The 22,837-nt window shown below is 42.1% G+C and overlaps 1 protein-coding gene across 1 annotated transcript; it reads right to left on the bottom strand.

Annotated features, from left to right (window-relative positions):
* Window positions 1-1,009: 1,009 nt before the first annotated feature.
* Window positions 1,010-22,231, bottom strand: LOC109869402 (carbohydrate sulfotransferase 11-like). The gene is made up of 3 exons (XM_020459526.2): window positions 21,660-22,231; window positions 4,612-4,694; window positions 1,010-3,627 (listed from the first exon to the last, which is right to left on the bottom strand). Exons 1-3 carry the CDS (start codon window positions 21,751-21,753, stop codon window positions 2,782-2,784), a joined length of 1,023 nt encoding a protein of 340 aa, XP_020315115.1. The 5' UTR covers window positions 21,754-22,231; the 3' UTR covers window positions 1,010-2,781.
* Window positions 22,232-22,837: the final 606 nt, after the last annotated feature.

A 22,837-nucleotide genomic window follows, 5' to 3' on the forward strand; every position in this document is an offset into this window, starting at 1 on the left:
TCCCCACTTGGCTCATCGCTCTCTAGCGACTCCTTGTGGTGGGCCAGGCGCCTACAGGCTGACCTCAGTCTTCAGTTTAACGGTGTTTCCTAATACACATTGATGCAATTGGCTTCAGGGTTTAGCGGGCAGGTGTTAAGAAGCACGATTTGGCGGGTCATGTTTCGGAGGACGCATGACTCGACCTTCGCCTCCCACGCCCATTGGGGAGATTGGGAGAAAAGGGGGAAGGGGGGTACAACAACAAAAAAGATATACCTTATTTACATAAGTATTCAAACCCTTTGATATGAGACTCTAAATTGAGATCAGATGCATCCTGTTTGCATTGTTCATCCTTGAGAAGTTTCTACAACTTGATTGGAGTCCACCTGTGGTAAATTCAATTGATTGGACATGATTTGGAAAGGCACACACCCTGTCTATATAAGGTCCCACAGTTGACAATGCATGTCAGAGCAAAAACCAAGCCATGAGACCAAAGGAATTATCTGTACAGGATTGTGTCGAAGCACAGATCTGGGGATGGGTACCAACACATTTCTGCAGCATTGAAGGTCCCCAAGAACACAGTGACCTCCATCATACTTAAACAGAAGAGGTTTGGAGCAACCAAGACTCTTCCTAGAGTTGGCCTCCCGGCCAAACTGAGCAATCAAGGGAGAAGGGCCTTGGTCAGGGAGGTGACCAAGATCCAAATGGTCACTCTGATAGAACCTTCCAGAAGGACAACCATCTCTGCAGCACTCCACCAATCAGGCCTTTATGGTAGAGTGGCCAGACGGAAGCCATTCCTCAGTAAAAGGCACATGACAGCCCACTGGGAGTTTGACAAAAGGCATCTAAAGACTCTCAGACCATGAGAAACAAGATTCTCTAGTCTGATGAAACCAATATTGAACTCTTTGGCCTGAATGCCAAGCATCATGTCTGGAGGAAACCTGGCACCATCCCTACAGTGAAGCATGGTGGTGGCAGCATCATGCTGTGGGGCTGTTTTTCACTGGCAGGGACTGGGAGACTAGTCAGGATCGAGGGAAAGATGAACGGAGCCAAGTACAGAGAGATCCTTGATGAAAACCTGCTCCAGAGGGCTCAGGACCTCACCTTCCAAAAGGCCAATGCCTCTAAGCACACAATCAAGACAACGCAGGAGAGGCTTCGGACAAGTATCTGAATGTCCTTGAGTGGCCCAGCCAGAGCCCAGACATGAGCCCGATCTAATATCTCTAGAGACTTGAAAATAGCTGTACAGCGATGCTCCCCATCCAACCTGACAGAGCTTAAGAGGATTTGAGAAACTCCCCAAATACAGGTATGCTAAGTTTGTTGGCTTCATACCCAAGAAGACTCAAGACTGCCAAAGGTGCTGAGTAAAAGGGCCTGAATACTTATATAAATGTGATATTTCAGTTATAATTTTTTATGCATTTGCTAAATTTTCTAAAAACCTGTTTTTGCTTTGTCATTATGGGGTATTGTGTGTAGATTGTTGAGGAAAAATTGAATCCATTTTAGAATAAGGCTGTAACGTAACAAAATGTGGGGAAAGTGAAGTGGTCTAAATACTTTTCGAATGCACCATACAGTATACCGTTGTTATGGACAAACTTTGTTCCAAAAGGTTGCAATGAGGCATAACATCAACAGTCATGAAAACTCATTTTATTTACTGCTCTCATAGTCAAGAAAAATACTGCATGCTATAAATGTAATTTAATATTTGCTTTTTACCAGATGGCCTACCTGGTTTTAACATGTAGTGCCCCTGTAGGTAGGTAGTTAGCCCTAGGTGGCTTTCCACAGTTCAACAAGGAGTGCTCTGATGAGGGGCTGCCTTGGCCCAAACCACAGCTATGCACCGTTTGCTCAGTCTGACGTGAGCTAAATAAAGAGGTGACTCTGCAAAGCATCTGCCATTTCTGTAATTAACTCCCTATCTGCAGGCAATCTACCTGCCAGGCTTTATATAACCAGCATACATTGTTGATCAGAACATATTTACTATCAACTGTGGCTTATGTAACATCAATGAACAGGTGGCAATCATTTTATAATGTGGGAAAATTGTGACATGGTACAGTATGAATGAGGACTTCACTGTTTATTTAAAAAAATATTCTACCATGTAAGATATACCATTTAAACTGGTTCAATTCATATTGGGTCTGTGCAAGCCTCATACTTCTGTCAATAGAGAGTAAATTACTTATTTTTATTGGGGTTTTTTCTTTCTTTTTATTTGTGGACTATGCTTTCTTTTGTTAGGTGGTTTATGTAAGTTTTATGACACCCAGAGGAACATTTTTGGCTGCAGAAGATGTCCAAGAGCCAAAGAAACATGCTGTATGTGCAAGCAGAAAGAAATGCATGAATTAGAATGTCCTCACCCAATGCGCTCTGTCCATGACTCAGTCTATATTCACAATAAATACTCTTACAATTGTATAAATAAAGAAGAAGGCATAGTCGAGGGATTCTGTGATACACACAACAAGTTCTTTACAACCCTCGACACATTCAATTGTAAAAGAAGAACCTGCTTCTCTCTTATCTAGGCCACATGACAAGGATTAAAGCAAATATAGCGACTCCAAGGTCAGCCACCTATGCCCATAAACTTCTTACATCTGACAATGTAGTGATTCCCCCTACTGGTAAGGCCTGTATAAATAACATCTGGAACATCAATTACAAGCTCTACGCACCCAGATTAATTACAAATTACAGAGCCAAACAGATTGATTACTAAATCTCTAGCTGACATGGAGAGAGTCGCCCTCATCTAGTCTTCAAGTACTCTGGGTTGGAGTAATTGAAGAGCAGGAAGTCCATGCGGTAAAGGTTGTACAGCTTCTTTTGGTAAAAGGGGCTGATGTTTTGGAAGAACTGAGCTGCCATGTCCCCGTTGGTCCTGGTGCTCTTGCCTGAGGTAGGGAAGCGAACCTCCCCATCAGTGCCAGCCAGCCGCAGCACAGAGCGGGAGTCCTGCTCCAAAGTCTCATACTTCCCCACCACATCGTAGTGGACGAGGCAGGGGTGGCACAGTGAGTGGATCCGCTCCCAGTGCTCATTGAAGGGCTCCTCTCTCTGTGTGCGGGGATCCACCAGGTAGTACACAAACTCCTGGAAGGAGACGTCGTTGCCCCGCTCCAGCGCATCCGGCTGGGGTTGGGGCCGATGCCGGCGGATTATCTTGGTGCCATAGCGCTTGTGGAAGGCCGTGTTGTAGCTGCGGGTGAACTTGTTGCGGTAGGCCGACACTAGCCTCTCGAAGGGCTCCCGCACAAAGATGAATTTCAGGTAGCTGCGCAGACGGCGGTTGATCTCAGAGGTAGAGTACTCTGACAGTGTGCGCAGGTTGCCAGCCACGTGGGCCTCGTTGGCAGGGATGGCTAGGGGCTCGTGGTAGCGTCCGTCCCCCGTCAGGACCATGAAGACGCGTTTCCAGTTGGTACAGGCCACCTTGGGGACGTAGCAGTACAGCAGGCCATGCTTATCGTCCACGATGAGGTGGCGGAGGTCGTCTGGGGTCAACACCCGTCGCTTCTTGGTGTGGGTGAGACACGCCTGCTCCAGCAGCTCCCGCCGACCACGCAGAGACGTCTGCACTGCAGACAAATCCAACTACGGCCACAGAAAGAGGAGGGGACATACAAGGTCAACACTCACATTTAGAATTAAACACTTAAAAGTGATGAAATATTACATCTCTCCAAGTGATAACATCTTCATGTAGTCACATTCTCTGACTAAAACAGAGAAACAACAACAATGTTTTAATCTGTCTTGTCGGATTAGTAAAATTAACTGGAATTGGCATTGCAACATCAAGGCCATCCACTGTGTTTCCCAGTAGACAGCGTGTTTAACGTTATAATAAAGAGAAGCAAACGATGTGGCTTGATTTGAGCAATGAGGAAGCAATAGAAGGATCAAGGATGGGCATGTTGCTTTGTGTTGCTGACCCACTGTGAATAATGAACAGAAGATAGAGGGGTTGCCAGGTGGACGGAGTCCAAGAGAAAAATAACACAACAGATAAGATTAGTTGCATCAGCAGCACCAAACTAACTGCTCTCTGTGTGAGAGAGAGCAAAAAAAAAAGAGTGAGAGAAAGAGAGAGAGAGAGAGAGAGAGAGATAGAGAGTTGCAGTATCACTCAGCATACACTGGATTCCTGAGATTTTGGATATTGAAGCTGAAAAAGAGAGCTTTGTCTCTCGGAGGAAGAGGGGGTACTGTTTTTATAGTAACCACTAAGGACATGAGTCATAACTTCTAAGTCAAATCAAATGAACTCAACTCATTCTTGCAGTAACGCTTGAGCCATTACCTCTGAGGAAAGTTCAAGAAAAAGGTGGTTGGTATGTAGTATGATGTAACAATATTTAATGTATAGCAGCAATAGTTCAGTTCAGAGACCAAAGGCTACCCATTTGTTGGGAAATCAAATGTGTCAAAATTGGCTCTCCAAGATCATTGCTTTGTCAAATTCTGGAAATATGGAAACAATTACACATCAACATCAGGTGAATAAACAGTACATAACCGTGAGTGTTCACACGCATTCAAGGCATGATATAATGGGGCCATTCTAAAGCTAGTCACCTGGTCTCCGTTGTAGAGGGTCTGTAGTGGACTTCTCCTGGTCTTCCCTGGGGCGATGCCCTTCCCCCCAGACTGCTCCACAGCTATAGGCACAAAGACATAGAGGGAGAAAAGGCGAAACAGATGAATCATCTGAAAAGGGCATTATTGTCTGTTTTCTTTAGTGATTAGTGACAGGTACTCGATGTTCAAGGAACTTTGGCGTTACTGAGCATCCTTTTGGAACACAAAAAGACATCATATTCTTTACTGGTTGAGCTGTCCTGAACAGTATCCGACTCTATCACCCTCACCTTGTCAAGCAAATCTGACTGTGGCCAGTGCTGCTATAGCACACTGTAGTACAGTAGCCCATTGAGTTCTAATTTCAATATGTTTTACCTTATGCTGCATGATCTCACATGAGCCCCAGCACCTCAGGGCTGGAGGCATGTCAGTGTTGGGGCCCTCCTCACTAGTGAGAGGAAACGGATTGGATTTGCACATGTGCCAGTTGAATGCAGAGGATTGCTTTACATCTCACAGGGAGGGAGGGAGGGAGGAACAGAGTGAGAAATAGAGAGAAAGAGAGAGAGAGAAAGAAATAATAGAAGGAAATGAGAAAGTGGGTCAAGAGGTCTTATCACATAGATTCAACACAACAAAAACTCGAAAATTATGTGTGAAAGGATCGTATCTTGATGAAATCTCGTCAACCTGGCAAGTGACTGTGTGATCACGCTCTCCGTAGCCAATATGAGTCAGCCCTTTAAACAGGTTAACATTCACAAGGCCGCAGGGCAAGATGGATTACCAGGACGTGTACTCATAACATGTCTTCATTGACATATTCAACCTCTCCCTGACCAAGTCTGTAATATGTACATGTATCAAGCAGACCTCCACAGTCCCCGTGCCCAAGAACGCCAAGGTAACCTGTTTACAGTTGAAGTCGGAAGTTTACATACACTTAGGTTGGAGTCATTAAAACTCGTTTTTCAACCACTCCACAAATGTCTTGGTAACAAACTATAGTTTTGGCAAGTCGGTTAGGACATCTACTTTGTGCATGACACAAGTCATTTTTACAGCAACTGTTTACAGACAGATTATTTAACTTATAATTCACTGTATCACAATTCCAGTGTGTCAGAAGTTTACATACACTAAGTTGATTGTGCCTTTAAACAGCTTGGAAAATTCCAGAAAATTATGTCATGGCTCTAGAAGCTTCTGATAGGCTAATTGACATCATTTGAGTCAATTGGAGGTGTACCTGTGGATGTATTTCAAAGCCTACCTTCAAACTCAGTGCCTTTTTGCTTGACATCATGGGAAAATCAAAAGAAATCAGCCAAGACCTCAGAATTACATTTTTTACAAACAAGTGTAAGCGAGTGTAAACACCATACGACCACGCAACCGACATACCGCTCAAGAAGGAGATGCGTTCTGTCTCCTAGAGATGAACGTACTTTGGTGCGAAAAGTGCAAATCAATCTCAGAACAACAGCAAAGGACCTTGTGAAGATGCTGGAGGAAACAGGTACAAAAGTATCTATATCCACAGTAAAACCAGTCCTATATCGGCATAACCTGGAAGGCCGCTCAGCGAGGAAGAAGCCACTGCTCCAAAACCGCCGTAAAACAGCCAGACGATGGTTTGCAACTGCATATGGGGACAAAGATCGTACTTTTTGGAGAAATGTCCTCGAGTCTGATGAAACAAAAATAGAACTGTTTGGCCATAATGAACATCGCTATATTTGGAGGAAAAAGGGGAAGGCTTGCAAGCCGAAGACCACCATCCCAACCGTGAAGCACGGGGGTGACAGCATCATGTTGTGGGGGTGCTTTGCTGCAGGAGGGACTGGTGCACTTCATAAAATAGATGGCATCATGGGCATCATAAGGAAAATTAGGTGGATATATAGAAGCAACATCTCAAGATATCCGTCAGGAAGTTAAAGCTCGGTCACAAATGGGCCTTCCAAATGCACAATGACCCCAAGCATACTTCCAAAGTTGTGGAAAAATGGCTTAAGGACAACAAAGTCAAGGTAACTGACGACTGGATCCTGGACATCCTGACAGGCCGCCCCAAGGTGGTGAAGGTAGGCAACAACACATCAGCCATGATGAACCTCAACACAGGGGCCCCACAGGGGTGTGTGCTTAGTCCCCTCCTGTACTTCCTGTTCACCCACGACTGCGTGGCCGCGCACGACTTCAACACCATCATTAAGTTTGCCGATGACACGGCGGTGGTAGACCTGACCACCAACAACGAAGAGATAGCCTATAGAGAGAAGGTCAGAGACCTGGCAGTGTGGTGCCAGGACAACAATCTCTCCCTCAACATCAGCAAGACAAAGGAGCTGATCGTAGAAAACAGGAAACGGAGGGCAGAGCATGCCCCTATTCACATCGAAGGGGCTGTAGTGGAGCGGGCCAAGAGCTTCAAGTTCCTTGGTGTTCACATCACTAAGGACCTATCATGGTCCAAACACACCAACACAGTCATGAAGAGGGTATGACAACGTCTCCTGCCTCTCCCCTTCAGGAGGCTGAAAAGATTTGGCATGGGCCCTCAGATCCTCAAAAAGTTCTACAGTTGCACCATTGAGAACATCTTGACTGGCTGCATCACCACCTGGTATGGCAACTGCTTGGCAAATTGCTAACAGAGGGTAGTGCGTATGGCCCAGTACACCACTGAGGCTGAGCTCCCTGCATCCAGGACCTCTATACCAGGTGGTATCAGAGGAAGGCCCTAACGATTTGCAAAGACTCCAGCCACCCAAGTCATTGACGGTTCTCTCTGCTACCGCATGGCAAGCGGTACCGGAGCAAGGTCTAGGACCAAAAAGCTCCTGAACAGCTGCTACCTCCAAGCCATGACTGCTGAACAGTTAATCAAACGGCTAACTGGACTATTTGCATTGACTCCTTTTTTTTTACACGGACTCCCTTGCACTGGCTCTGTGCACACTCACTGGACTCTACCCAAATACTCACACACTCTCACTGACACACACACAATACATATTCTCACACACACAACACACACACATGCACATTGACGCGACACACACGCACTATCACACTCTACACATACGCTGCTGCTACTCTGTTTATTATCTATCCTGATTGCCTAGTCACTTTTACCCCTACCTACATGTACATATTCCCTCTTTGAACTTACAATGGCTAGCCCCAAGCTGTTAAATTTTTTTCTTGTGCTTTGTGCTATTTGCTCCATGACTCCAACATGCTTTGTTGACTATGAACTTGCTTGTTTACCTGATCCTGGGACAGACAATGCTTGATTCCACACTTGCGACCCTGACTCTCTATCGGTTACACGGACCTAACCCCCTCTCGCCGGCTGTGATCTCATGTTAACTGATGAAATTTCTGTACAATATGATCTTGTTGCCATCTGATGTCATAGTAAAATCTAAGTGAGTGGATCTGCAATTCTGATTTCTGCTTCACTGATTTCTGCTCTCATAAAAGCCTGGGTTTTCAGCACATTAACACTAGAAGCTTATTACCTAAAATGTATCAATTGAAGGTGTGGGTTCTCAGCTCCAATCCAGATGTGTTGGTCATTACTGAGACATGGTTAAGAAAGAGTGTTCTGAACACTGATGTTTACCTTTCTGGTTATAACCTTTTTCAACAAGACAGATCTTCCAAAGTATTACATGCTGACCAGACCGGACACATCGCGTGCGCGAGCGTCGCAAAATACATTTAGAAATCCATGTTATTCAATTATTGCGCCCACACGCTCACACGCACCAACAAGTCATTCCTATTTCTGACGCAGATCGCGCTGAAAGTCCTGCCTCTCCCATCTCCTCATTGGTTCATAGAAGCAGGTACCCACGTGCCATCTCCTCATTGGTTATACCCACGTGGGTGACTGAAAGACAAACTGTTTTGCCGGTAGTCATGGTAATACAATGAAAGTTTAGATGCGATCAACATATAAATTAAACGATGAAAAAGCCTGGAAGGAGGAGAGATGACTAGAAACGATTCGGTTGGCCGTTTAATGTGTGGATTAATTGTCGAAGTAGATGTCCTTGTGCATTTCAGGTAAAATAACAACTCAATGTTTATATCCCTGGACAAATTAGCTAGCAACAGCAAGCTAGCTAAATAGGACAAATTAACGTTAGCTAGCAAGTGCAATGCAAGTGTAAATTGCCATACATGTTTAATGATTTTCGACCTGTTCCCAAATGAATGTCATTGGATTGTTTTTGATATTTTAACCTGCGTGTCGTGATCGCGTTTGGTGTGGGGGGGGGCAAAATACATTTATGCATGATAGCGCATGATAGCGCACGATAGCGCACGATGGTGCACGCGCGCAGCCGGTTTGGATTCCGTGTCAGTGTCTCTGAGGGGTATTTGGCCTCGTTTGCTAACTACCTCTCTCAAAGAGTGCAGTGTGTAAAGTCAGAACATCTGCTGTCTCAGCCACTGCCTGTCACCAAGGAAGTACCCCAAGGCTCGATCCTAGGCCCCACGCACTTCAATTTACATCAACAACATAGCTCAGGCAGTAGAATGCTCTGTCATCCATTTATATGTAGATTATACAGTCAGCTGGCCCCTCCCCGGATTTTCTGTTGAATGCTCTACAACAAAGCTTTCTTAGTGTCCAACAAGCTTTCTCTGCCCTTAACCTTATTATATAGTAATGATTCCTTTTTCACCCCAGCTGACAAACTACCCCTGATTCAGATGACCATTCTACCCATGCTAGAATACAGAAACATAATTGATAGGTCAGCTGGTAAGGGCTCTCTCGAACAGCTAGATGTTCTTTACCATTCAGCCATCAGACTTTTCACCAATGCTCCCTATAGGACACATCATTGCACTCTATACTTCTCTGTAAACTGTCAATTTCTTAATACCTGACAATAGACCCACTGTTTGATGCTTATTTATAAAACCTTCTTAGGCCTCACTCCCCCTTATCTTAGTAACCTACTGAATCCCTCATCCTCCACATAAAACACCCGTTCTGCCAGTCACATTCTGTTAAAGGTCCCCAAAGCACACATATACCTGGGTCGCTCCTCTTTTCAGTTCGCAGCTAGTGACTGGAACAATAATTAAAAACACTCAAACTGGACAGTTTTATCTCCATCTCTACATTCAAAGACTCAATCACGGACACTCTTACTGATACTTGTGGCTGCTTCACATTGTCTCTACCTTTTTGCCCTTTGTTCAGTTGTCTGTGCCTAACAATGTTTGGACCATGTTGAGTTGCTACCATGCTCTGTTGTAATGTGTTGCTGCCATACTATGTTGTTGTCTTTAGGTCTCTCTTTATGTACTGTTACGGTGTCTCTATTGTCATGATGTGTTTTTTCCTACTTTTTCCTACTTTTTTCCTACTTCCTACTTTCCTGCTTTTTCCTACTGTTCTTAATTGACTTGCCTAGTTTAAAAAAAGGCTAAATAAAATAAAAAGCTACCTCGTACCCCTGAACATTGACTTGGTACCGGTACTCCTTGTATACAGTGCCTTCAGAAAGTATTCATACCCCTTGACACATTTTGTTGTATTACAGCCTGAATTCAAAATGGATTCAATTGATCATTTACATAAGTATTCACACCCTTGAGTCAATACTTTGTAGAATCACCTTCAGCTGCGTTTACATCTGTGAGTCTTTCTGGGTACATTTTTAAGAGCTTTCCACACCCATTACCCATTATTCTTTAAAAAATTATTCAAGCTCTGTCAACTTGGTTGTTGATCATTGCTAGACAACCATGTGCAGGTATTGCCATAGATTTTCAAGTAGATTTAAGTCAAAACGGTAACTCAGCCACTCAGGAACATTCACTGTCTTCTTCGTAAGCTACTCCAGTGTAGATTTGGCCTTCTGTTTTAGGTTATTGTCCTGCTGAAATGTGAATTCATCTACCAGTGTCTGATGGAAAGAAGACTGAACCAGGTTTTCCTCTAGAATTTTGCCTGTGCTTAACTCCATTCCATTTCTTTTTTATCCTGAAAAACTACCCAGTTCTTAATGATTACAAGCATACCCATACCATGATTGTAACGGATATCGTCCTCTTCGTCTGAAGAGGAGTAGCAAGGATCGGACCAATACGCAGTGTGGTAAGTGTCCATGTTTTAATAGTATAAACTGAACACGACAGAATACAAAATAACAAAGTGAATATAAATGAAACAGTCCCGTGTCGCACAAACACTGACACAGGAAACAAACACCCACCAACCAACAGTGAAACCCAGGATACCTAAGTATGATTCTCAATCAGAGACAACTAACGACACCTGCCTCTGATTGAGAACCATACTAGGCCGAAACATATACCAAACATAGAAACACAAACATAGACTGCCCACCCCAACTCAAGCCCTGACCATACTAAATAAAGACAAAATAAAGGAAATAAAGGTCAGAACGTGACAATGATGCAGCCACCACTATGCTTAAAAATATGGAGAGTGGTACTCAGTAATGTGTTGTATTGGATTTGCCCCAAACATACAGTAACACTTTGTATTCAGCACAAAAAGTGAATTGCTTTGCCACATTTTTTGTAGTATTACGTTAGTGCCTTGTTGCAAACAAGATGCATGTTTTGAAATATCTGTATTCTATACAGGCTTCCTTCTTTTCACTCTGTCAATTAGGTTAGTGAGTAACTACAATGTTGTTGATCCATTCTCAGTTTTCTCCTATCACAGCCATAAAACTCTGTAATTGTTTTAAAGTCACTATTGGCCTCGTGGTGAAATCCCTGAGCAGTTTCCTTCCTCTCCGGCAACTGAGTTAGGAAGAACGCCTGTATCTTTGTAGTGACTACGTGTATCGATACACCATCCAAAGTGTACTTAATAACTTCACCATGTTCAAAGGGATATATGCAATGTGTACATTTTTTTAAATATTTTATCTACCAATAGGTGCCCTTCTTTGCGAGGCATTAGAAAACATCCCTGGTTTTTGTGGTTGAATCTGTGTTTGAAATTTACATCTCGACTGTGAGACCTTACAGCTAATTGTATTTGTGGGGTACAGAGATGAGGTAGTTGTTCAAAAATCATGCTAAACACTATTATTGCACACAGAGTCCATGACACTAATGTGAATTGTTAAACAAATGTTTACTCCTGAACTTACTTATGCTTGCCAGAACAAAGAGGTTGAATACCTATTGACTCAAAACAAAACGTGGAAAGGTGTCACAGACCAAGTATTTTTTGTGACTAGCATGTGACTTTGCATGTGACTCCTGCTCTGATAAAACACACTTTCCCCTCCCCTCTACATCGCTGTCACTTCATCTGCTCTACACTTCAGCCTGCGTCACTGATTATGACTTCAGCTTTTGTGGAAGCCACATGCACCGTGGGAGATTCAGAGAAGTGGGAGATTCAGTGTTGCGAAACAACGTCAAGATAACCAAATTAAACCCTACCCACTGGGTACACGCTGGTTGAATCAACGTTGTTTCCATGTCATTTCAATGAAATTACATTGAACCAACACGGAATAGATGTTGAATTAAACTGTGCCCAGTGGGTTATCACTACTCTATACATTAGTCCAAAAATAAATCAGAAGATTTTTATTTTTGAAAAGATATTCTTTTAGCTTCTCCTATCATTGGATATGTGGAGATCACAGGATGCAAGATACAGTTTCACTATTCCCTGTATGGCTGAAAAGACCATAGCTGTATGGACTAGCTGTATCTAAAAAAAATTATGAACGGTAACATTACATTTACATAAGTATTCAGACCCTTTACACGGTACATTGTTGAAGCACCTTTGGCAGCAATTACAGCCTCGAGTCTTCTTGGGTATGACGCTACAAGCTTGGCACACCTGTATTTGGGGAGTTTCTCCCATTCTTCTCTGTAGATCCTCTCAAGCTCTTTCAGGTTGGATGGGGAGCGTCAATGCACAGCTATTTTCAGGTCTCTCCAGAGATGTTCGATCGGGTTCAAGTCCGGGCTCTGGCTGGGCTACTCAAGGACATTCAGAAAATTGTACCGAAGCCACTCCTGCATTGTCTTGGCTGTGTGCTTAGGGTTGTTGTGCTGTTGGAAGGTGAACCTTCAGCCCAGTCAGAGGTCCTGAGCACTGTGGAGCAGGTTTTCACCAAGGATCTCTCTGTACTTTGCTTCGTTCATCTTTCATCTTGCCCTTCTTTGGACACTGTGCTAACAAACCTCCAAACGAGCTTCAACGCCATACAACACTCCTTCCGTGGCCTCCAACTGCTTTTAAATGCTAGTAAAACTAAGTGCATGCTCTGTAAAAAAAAAAAAAACGATTGCTGCCCGCACCCTCTCGCCCGACTAGCAACACTACTCTGGACGGTTCTGAATTAGAATATGTGGACAACTACAAATACCTAGGTGCCTGGTTAGACTGTAAACTCTCCTTCCAGACTCACATTAAGCATTTCCAATCCAAAATCTAGAATCGGTTTCCTATTTCACTACAAGGCCTCCTGCACTCATGCCGCCCAACATACCCTCGCAAAACTGACTATCCTACCGATCCTTGACTTCGGCGATGTCATTTACAAAATAGCCTACAACACTCTACTCAGCAAACTGGACGTAGTCTATTACAGTGCCATCCGTTTCGTCACCAAAGCCCCATATACTACCCACCACTGTGACCTGTATGCTCTCGTTGGCTGGCCCTCACTACATATCCGTCGCCAAACACACTGGCTCCAGGTCATCTATAAGTCTTTGCTAGGTAAAGCCCCGCCTTATCTCAGCTCACTGGTCACCATAGCAACACCCACCCGTAGTACGCGCTCCAGCAGGTACATTGCATTGGTCATCCCCAAAGCCAACACTTCCTTTGGCCGCCTTTCCTTCCAGTTCTCTGCTGCAAATGACTGGAACGAATTGCAAACATCTCTGAAGCTGGAGTCCTATATCTCCCTTTCTAACTTTAAGCATCAGCTGTCTGAGCAGCTTACCGATCACTGTACCTGTACACAGCCAATCTGTAAATAGCACACCCGACTACCTCATCCCCATATTATTACTTACCCTCTTTCTCTTTTGCACCCCAGTGTCTCTACTTGCACATCTGCACACCTATCACTCCAGTATTAATGCTAAATTGTAATAAATTTTGCCTCTATGGCCTATTTATTGCCTACCTCCCTCCCTATTAATGCTAAATTGTAATTATTTTCGCCTCTAGGCCCGTCATTGAAAATAAGAATGTGTTCTTAACTGACTTGTCTGGTTAAATAAAGGTAAAAAAAATTAAAAAATTATTAAAATGTATTGCCTACCTCCCTAGTCTTCTACATTTGCACACATTGTACATAGATTTTTCTATTTTTATTTTATTTTGTGTTATTGACTGTATGTCTGTTTATGTGTAACTCTGTGTTGTTGTTTTTGTCGCACTGCTTTGCTTTATCTTGGCCAGGTTGCAGTTGTAAATGAGGTGCCTTTTGGCAAACTTCAAGCGGGCTGTCATGTGCCTTTTACTGAGGAGTGGCGCCCATCTGGCCACTTTACCATAAAGGCCTGATTGGTAGAGTGCTGCTGGAAGGTTCTCCCATCTCCACAGAGGAACTCTAGTGCTCTGTCAGAGTGACCATCGGGTTCTTGGTCACCTCCCTGACCAAGGCCCTTCTCTCCCGATTCCTCAGTTTGGCCGGATGGCCAGCTCTAGGAAGAGTCTTAGTGGTCCCTCACAGTGTTCTTGGGACCTTCAATGCTCCAGAAATGTTTTGGTACCCTTCTCCAGATCTGTGCCTCTACAAAAATCATGTCTCGGAGTTCTACTGACAATTCCTTTGATCTCATGGGTTGTTTTTTTTTCCCACAGTTTTTTTTCAACTGTGGGACCTTATATAGATAGACCTTATATGTGCCTTTCCAAATCATGTCCAATCAATTGAATTTACCACAGGTGGACTCCAATCAGGTTGTATAAACATCTCAATGATGATCAATGGAAACAGGATGCACTTGAGCTCAATTTAGAGTCTCATAGCAAAGGGTCTGAACATTATGTAAATAAGTTATGTTTTTCTATTTTAATACTTTTTTATTTTTTATTAAAACCTGTTTTTGGTATTGTGTGTCGATTGTTGATTTTAAATCTTTTTTTTTAAAGGGGTCTGAATACTTTCCGAAGGCACTGTATATAGACCATAGCTACATAGAATAGCTGTATCTATACAGATAGACCATAACTGTATAGACTAGCTGTATAGACCATAGCTGTATAGACCATAGCTGTTTCTATACAGATAGACCACAGCTGCATAGCAAAAGCACCCCAGAAATGGAATAAACAGGCCATACTTGTGTTAAAATAGTGAGCAATTTACTTTTAACGTCTCTCAATTGCTTATTCAGCAAGAACAAACACCCAGCAGGTGTGACTTTCGACTGATTCAGCTTTCTATGGTGCCATGGGCATGTGGCAGGATTGGGACATATGCCAGCCTTGTTTGTTGACTAGACAAGACCCACATAATGCCAACGTAGGAAGATGTTGCTTGTGTGTGATGGTAAAAGAGCATAGTAATGAAAATGTGTGTGGGCCCAACCCAGTGAGCAAAATGTGTTTATTAATTAAAAAATACTTACAGTATTTTCAACATCATTATCTCATAAGGAATACATTGCTGCTTGAAATTACTTTCTGTTGTAACTTCAGTAACTCAGTTACGCTGATGTCAGCTTTTCACAGAAGAAGAAGAATTTAGAATATAAATGATATCTGACAGTGACGTATTTGAGGTTTAGAACAAGACCAGAATAATCTAAATGTCGAAGAGTTGAGAAAGTCTGCTCTAGCAGACCTTGGATCATCATGTGCGTTTAAGTCCGTGGTACAGGGCTCACGACATACTCAACCTAAAAGGATATCAGGAGAGAGTATAGACAAACTAAATATTATCTGAAGGATCAAAGGTCCTGTTTGAAAAGTAGACATTAACTATTTTCACATGCATTTTTTTCACATTTCACATGTCACATTGAGCTGACTTGTAAAGCAGGCTTGGCGCATCTAGCACCTTTCAGTAACTGACAAGTGTGTACACCCACCCACACGTTTAGTCAGCTCTTTCTCAGACTGGACATAGTACTGCTAAGTCCGAGGTGTGAATCCTTCTGCCCACAGAGGAGAGACATTCACTATAGGGAAATACACAGATATGTTTATTCTGAAACAAGTTAGTTTCCACCGTTTTGTGTGCACTATGTCATCAAGCACTGATGTTTATCTTGTTGCAGATAAAAACTGTACTTTTTTCGCTTAAGTTTTCATATACCGAAATAAAAAAGAAAATGGTCTCTAAGTCTTGGGACATTCACTCTAGCCAACAGCTCGCAGATACTGGTAGTCTACATGATGTATTATTATTATTATTATTATTATGATTATTATGGATAAGAGCAAGAATATTTGTATTTGTCAAACGACAGTCAATCATCATGTCACCAGAATCAGACCCTCAATATTTATTTGAAAGGAGCATCAATAATCGATCATCGTGTCCCCAGAATCCGACCCTCAATACTTATTGGAAAGGGGCATCAAGATCCCTGTGCACTTTCACCACCCTGTGAAGTTCATCATAACTTATTTCATGTGTCGCCTAATAAACTGCATTTCCCTAGTCGTAGTGTGAGTTCCAGACAACATATCATCGTGTGACTCCAAGTTTACTTCGATATAATGATTACTATATTAATATTTGCGCATAAAGGACTTACCACCGCCATTTCTCGCATAATACATTTTACCGACACAAATTAATCCCATTATGTTGAACGAAATATTTATCTGTTAGCATTCATAAAATTGTACAGTAACGTCCTTTTTCCATCACAGCTGTTGTGATATTTTTTTATATGGTACATACTGTACCGTACCAGTCAAACTGACTGTACTCGCATAAAAACTGTGGATGGTAACGTGGTTACAGATAAATATACCCAACCCCTGGCCTGCTCACCGAGCTATCATCTAGAAGGTACAGGTGCATCAAAGTTGGGACCGAGAGACTGAAGAACTGCTTCTATAGCCAGGCCATCAGACTGTTAAATAATTACCACTAGCCGGCCTCCGCCTAGTACCCTGACCTGAACTTAGTCACTGTTACTAGCCAGTTACCACCTGGTTCTCTACCCTGCACCTTAGAGACTGCTGCCCTATTTACAGTTGAAGTCGGAAGTTTACATACACCTTAGCCAAATACATTTAAACTCAGCTTTTCACAATTCCTGACATTTTAATCCTAGTAAAAATTCCCTGTCTTAGGTCAGTTAGGATGACCATTTTATTTTAAGAATGTTAAATGTCAGAATAATAGTAGAGAGAATGATATATTTAAGCTTTAATATCTTTCATCACATTCCCAGTGGGTTAGAAGTTTGCATACACTCAATTAGTATTTGGTAGCATTGCCTTTAAATTGTTTATCTTGGGTCAAACGTTTAGGGTAGCCTTCCACAAGCTTCCCGCAATAAGTTGGGTCAATTTTGGCCCATTCCTCCTGACAGAGCTGAGCTAATGTAACTGAGTCAGGTTTGTAGGTCTCCTTGCTCGCACACACTTTTTCAGTTCTGCCCACACATTTTCCATAAGATTGAGGTCAGGGCTTTGTGATGGCCACTCCAATACCTTGACTTTGTTGTCCTTAAGCCATTTTGCCACAACTTTGGAAGTATGATTGAGGTCATTGTCCATTTGGAAGACCCATTTGCGACCAAGCTTTAACTTCCTGACTGACGTCTTGAGATGTTGCTTCAATATATCCACATAATTTTCCTTATGATGCTCATGATGCCATCTATTTTGTGAAGTGCACCAGTCCCTCCTGCAGCAAAGCACCCCCACAACATGATGCTGCCACCCCCGTGCTTCACGGTTGGGATGGTGGTCTTCGGCTTGCAAGCCTCCCCCTTTTTCCTCCAAACATAAAGACGGTCATTATGGCCAAACAGTTCTATTTTTGTTTCATTAGACTAGAGGACATTTCTCCAAAAAGTACGATCTTTGTCCCCATGTGCAGCTGCAAACCATCGTCTGGCTGTTTTATGGCGGTTTTGGAGCAGTGGCTTCTTCCTCGCTGAGCGGCTTTTCAGGTTATGTCGATATAGGACTGGTTTTACTATGGATATAGATACTTTTGTACCTGTTTCCTCCAGCATCTTCACAAGGTCCTTTGCTGTTGTTCTGGGGTTGATTTGCACATTTCACCCCAAAGTACGCTCATCTCTAGGAGATAAAACGCATCTCCTTCCTGAGCAGTATGACGGCTGCGTGGTCCCATGGTGTTTACTTGCGTAGTATAACTTCTACAGATGAACGTGGTACCTTCAGGAGTTTGGAAATTGCTCCCAAGGGATGAACCAGACTTGTGGAGGTCTACAATTGTTTTTCTGATGTCTTGGCTGATTTCTTTTGATTTTCCCATGATGTCAAGCAAAGAGGCACTGAGTTTGAAGGTAGACCTTGAAATACATCCAAAGGTACACCTCCAATTGACTCAAATTATGTATATTAGCCTATCAGAAGTGTCTAAAGCCATGACATCATTTTCTGGAATTTTCCAAGCTGTTTAAAGACACAGTCAACTTAGTGTATGTAAACTTCTGACCCACTGGAATTGTGATACAGTGAATTATAAGTGAAATAATCAGTCTGTAAACAATTGTTGGAAAAATGACTTGTGTCATGCACAAAGTAGATGTCCTAACCGACTTGCCAAAACTATAGTTTGTTAACGAGAAATTTGCGGAGTGGTTGAAAAACAAGTTTTAATGACTCCAAGTGTATGTAAACTTCCGACTTCAACAGTACAACATAGTTATTGAACACTGGTCACTTTAATAATGTTTACATACTGTTTGGCCCACTTCAAATGTATATACTGTATTCTAGTCAAGGCTCATCCTATATAACTATTGCTGTACACAGCTTTTCTATTTATACTGTCTCTACACACCATCATATACAACGCCTTCAGAAAGCATTCACACCCCTTGACTTTTTCAAAATGTTGTTATGTTACATCCTGAATTTACAACCGATTCAATTGAGATTGTTTTGTCACTGGCCGACACACCATGCCTTTGAGCATGGTGAAGTTATTTAGTACACTTTGGATGTTGTATCAATACACACAGTCCCTACAAAGATACAGGTGTCCTTCCTAACTAATATGCTGGGGAGGAAGGAAACCGATCAGGGATTTCACAATCAGGCCAATGGTGACTTTAAAACAGTTACAGAGTTTAATGACTGTGATAGGAGAAAACTGTGGATAGATCAACATTGTAGTTACTCTACAATACTAACCTAATTGACAGAGTGAAAAGAAAGATGCCTGTACAGAATACAAATATTCCAAAACATGCATCATGTTTGCAACAAGGCACTAACGTAATATTGCAAAAAATGTGCTAAACAATTAACTTTTTGTCCTGAATACAAAGTGTTATGTTTGGGGCAAATCTATTTCAACATACTACTGAGTACCACTCTCTATATTTTTAAGCATAATGGTGGCTGAATCATGTTATGGGTACGCTTGTAATCAGCAAAAACTAGGGAGTTTTTCAGGATAAAATATAAATAAATAGAACGCTAAGCACAAGCAAAATCCTAGAGTAAAACCTGTTTCAGGTCCAAGAAAACTGTGAATGTTCCTGAGTGGCTGTAATCGCTGCCAAAGGTGCTTCAACAAAGTATTGACTCAGGGATGTGAATACTCACAGAATGTAGATGAGATATTTCTGTATTTCATTTTCAATAAATTTGCTAAAATGTCTAAAAACATGTTTTACTTTAATAAATGTTGAATGCAGGCTGTAACGCAACAAAATGTGGAATACTGTACATATTTATTTATATTCTGGACTTTGACATTCCTTTTCTTGTTGTAATTGTTTTGTATTGTTAGTAGGTATTACTGCACTGTTGGAGCTAGGAACATAAGTATTTCACTACACCCACGATAAAATCTGTAAAATATGTGTAACATTTGATTTGATTTGATTTGTAGACAATATTCAAAATAAATCAACATATGTTTATGGGGTTTTAATCTGTGATTTCCGACCATCCTCACGCACTGTTGACCAGATACAATGCTATTTTACAGTAAACAAATTGACAACAGAATTTCAGCAAGCTTATAGGGAAGATCATTCAGCATGCATGGCACTTACACAAAGTGTGTAACACATACAACCCCTGCTTGTGGAGAATTTGTCATTTATTTAACTAGGCAAGTCAGTTAATAACAAATTCCTATTTACAATGATGGCCTAGGAGCAGTGGGTTAACTGCCTTGTTCAGGGGCAGAACAACAGATTTTTACCTTGTCAGCTCGGGGATTCAATCTAGCAACCTTTTGGTTACTGGCCCAATGCTCTAACCACTAGGCTACTTGCCACCCCTGTTAGAGTTACCTGTCTAACAGAACACAGAGGGTGTTCTTTAATTGAAGCCTCGCCAACATAATCCAGGTAGAATCAGGCATTCCCCAGGGCAGCCGTCTAGGCAGCTGTCTAGTCTTTGAGTAAAGCCAGTGTGTCTATGTATGCAGGTGACTCAAACAATACATATCAGCTACTACCCTGCAACTCTTAACAAAAAGAGGTGCAGTCAGTTTCAGATTTTGTGGCAAGAAATACGTTAGTCCTAAATATTTAGAAAACTAAAAACATTGTATTTGGGGGCACCCAGCCCCGGGCCCTTAGACTGTAGGAGGATACAATACGCATTTCTTTAGTAAAGACAGGTGCTGCTGATAATACTGCCATCGTTGTCGAGGCAGAGGACATGGATGTGTAGCCCATATATCTGATGGTGTCTGGACAAAAAGAGTATGCCAAGTCATACTCTTTTTTGGCCAGACAGCATCACATACTGTACATGGACTACATACAGTGTTGTCGGACAGAGGGGGGCTATTTCACTCACTCGGATGCTTTTTCTGGTAAGATAGTTTCAGCCACTTGTGAAGTGAAGTGAAGTGAAGGAAAGTTGGAGGGTGGCACAGTGCACTGTCAGGATGCTGGAATTATTTTGGATGAACGTGCAAAGGTAACCTACTTTTTGATCAGATGAAAACATCATGACTAGCTGTTTTAACAGCACATTAAAAGGTAATACATATTTACAATTAAATTACATCTTTACTCTAAACCCCATTAAGAAATGTTGTGCACGCGCTTGGAGCGTGGGGTGGGGGGGGGGGGGGGGGCAAAAAATCTGCCCCTGGGAGATGGTTGGATAGGAAGGATGATTTTTTTTTAAACTTTCATTTTTAAATAGAAATTATCCTATGACATAATGTAATAGCATAGTAAGAGTGTCCCTTCCTTAGTTGCTCACTTACTCTTGGAGGCTCTGTAACAATGAGGAACCTGGACTTATTACATAGTAGTTCTTTCCCCATATATGTGGTATAACAACAGCATACTGTGGAATTGAAATACATGGTTTATTTTTAATTCTCTCCATTGTTAAAACTTCAGACATAACCTAACCTAGCTTCGCTCCCAGGTTATCTTCCCTCCTATCTTTCTCTGTCCCTCAGTATCACTCAATCCCTTAAGGGTATACGTTTCTTCTTCCTCTGCCCTAGCACAGGGGAGCACAGGAGAGCTGAGGAAACGAGTCCAAAAAGGCCCAGGAATGCTTAAGGGTCTCTCAGAGGGGGCTACCAAAACATTCCATGGTTCACACTCATAGTGCTCTTACTCATGCCCCGCCACTTTACCCCTCCATTGTGTCTCAACTCAACACATGCTAATTTAGGGAGAAATTGAGCAACAGTCATGGTAGTTAATTTCAGTTTGACATGATGCTTGTGATAAACGATTTATTGAATATAATATTTAATAAATGAGTGGGACTAGCCTAATGAAAAACAGCCTACAATCAGTGTATGTAATACACCAAAACGTCGCCCTATAAGAACATCATAGGGCACCATCTCATAGCACCCTGATGTGTGGTGATGCTCGAAACTTACCTGGCCTTGTGATGTTCTGAAAGTACAATATGACCATAAAAAGTGACCCAACGCATGTCGCCAGAAACATTCGTCCAACTTTGGGTTTTCTCATCCTGATTCCCCGAGCAGGCAGAGCAGAACACTCGCCCCGAGGTGGCTCATGCGAGGCAGCTCGTCTGATGCAGCTTTGCGAAAGAAGGGAAAGAACGGACCTTCATGCGGAAAAAGTTGGAAGTGGCACCGTTAGGTCAGCCTCTTCAGCAATTAGTCTATTCGCCTATGCCTATGAATATCCAACAATAAATAAACAGTCGCGAAAATATTGTAATGTGCAACAGAATGTCGGTTGTCTTTGTTGGTGTGTTCCGATAAATTATGACATTTTTAAATCAATATTTTCTGCTCCGCTGAAATGTCTCATCGCAAACATGTTCTGACAACACCAGATGATAGAATTGTTTTATCAGAGTTCTCCGATCATTCAACAGTTGTTGTTTCCTCAATTTTGTCAACCTTAAAATTCCCAGAAAAATGGTCGGCGGCACTTGTGCCTTGACGTCACACCCAACCCTAATACTTTGTAACAGTGACTGACACCACAGCTTTGCCTCTGAGACATACGAAACATAGACCGACACCGACATTACGTATATCTAAGCACTTCCAAGATGTATTATACATAGGGATGACCGGGGATCAAAGTAACAGTTTTAGGCTTTTACTTAGTATGTAAATAATATTTGTGTTTACATTCATAATATGTGTATACAAACAACATAGGCTACATATTTTAGCTACCATTAGGCCTACACGTTGTGAAGAAGTTTCTATGACACCGAAAGTGGTGGAAGTGAAATGTCCCTCTGGTATTTCTCACGGGTTAATTGTGACACTGTCTTCATTTCTTTTTAAAATAGGTGTAATTGAAAAATATTCAGATTTTAAATTGATATTTATTTTGTATTATTTCATCTTTTAGGCATGGCATGTTGACACAAAACGGAGTAGCCAAAATTAATATAGCCTATTTTATTTAAGATACTTTTAGCATTAAAAACAACTGTAGCATTTCAGCTAACCCTTCCCCCTAACCCTTATTCTAAAATTAACCGAATTTTCCCAACCTGCTCCATAAATTCATCTAACCTTCGTGATTTTAGTTCTCATAACCTTTTAGGTAAATGATCCTAACCTTT

The sequence above is a fragment of the Oncorhynchus kisutch genome, linkage group LG24 (assembly GCF_002021735.2).
Source record: "Oncorhynchus kisutch isolate 150728-3 linkage group LG24, Okis_V2, whole genome shotgun sequence".
Classification (NCBI taxonomy): Eukaryota; Metazoa; Chordata; class Actinopteri; order Salmoniformes; family Salmonidae; genus Oncorhynchus; species Oncorhynchus kisutch.

What these genes read in the sequence shown, in the direction of transcription:
- LOC109869402 (XM_020459526.2), bottom strand. Translation starts at nt 21,753, where the DNA reads ATGAGAAAACCCAAAGTTGGACGAATGTTTCTGGCGACATGCGTTGGG. An exon ending in TCAGAACATCACAAGGCCAG is followed by an intron (nt 4,695 to 21,659) that starts GTAAGTTTCGAG and finishes TTGTGCCTATAG; the next exon opens with CTGTGGAGCAGTCTGGGGGG. An exon ending in CCCTCTACAACGGAGACCAG is followed by an intron (nt 3,628 to 4,611) that starts GTGACTAGCTTT and finishes CTGTGGCCGTAG; the next exon opens with TTGGATTTGTCTGCAGTGCA.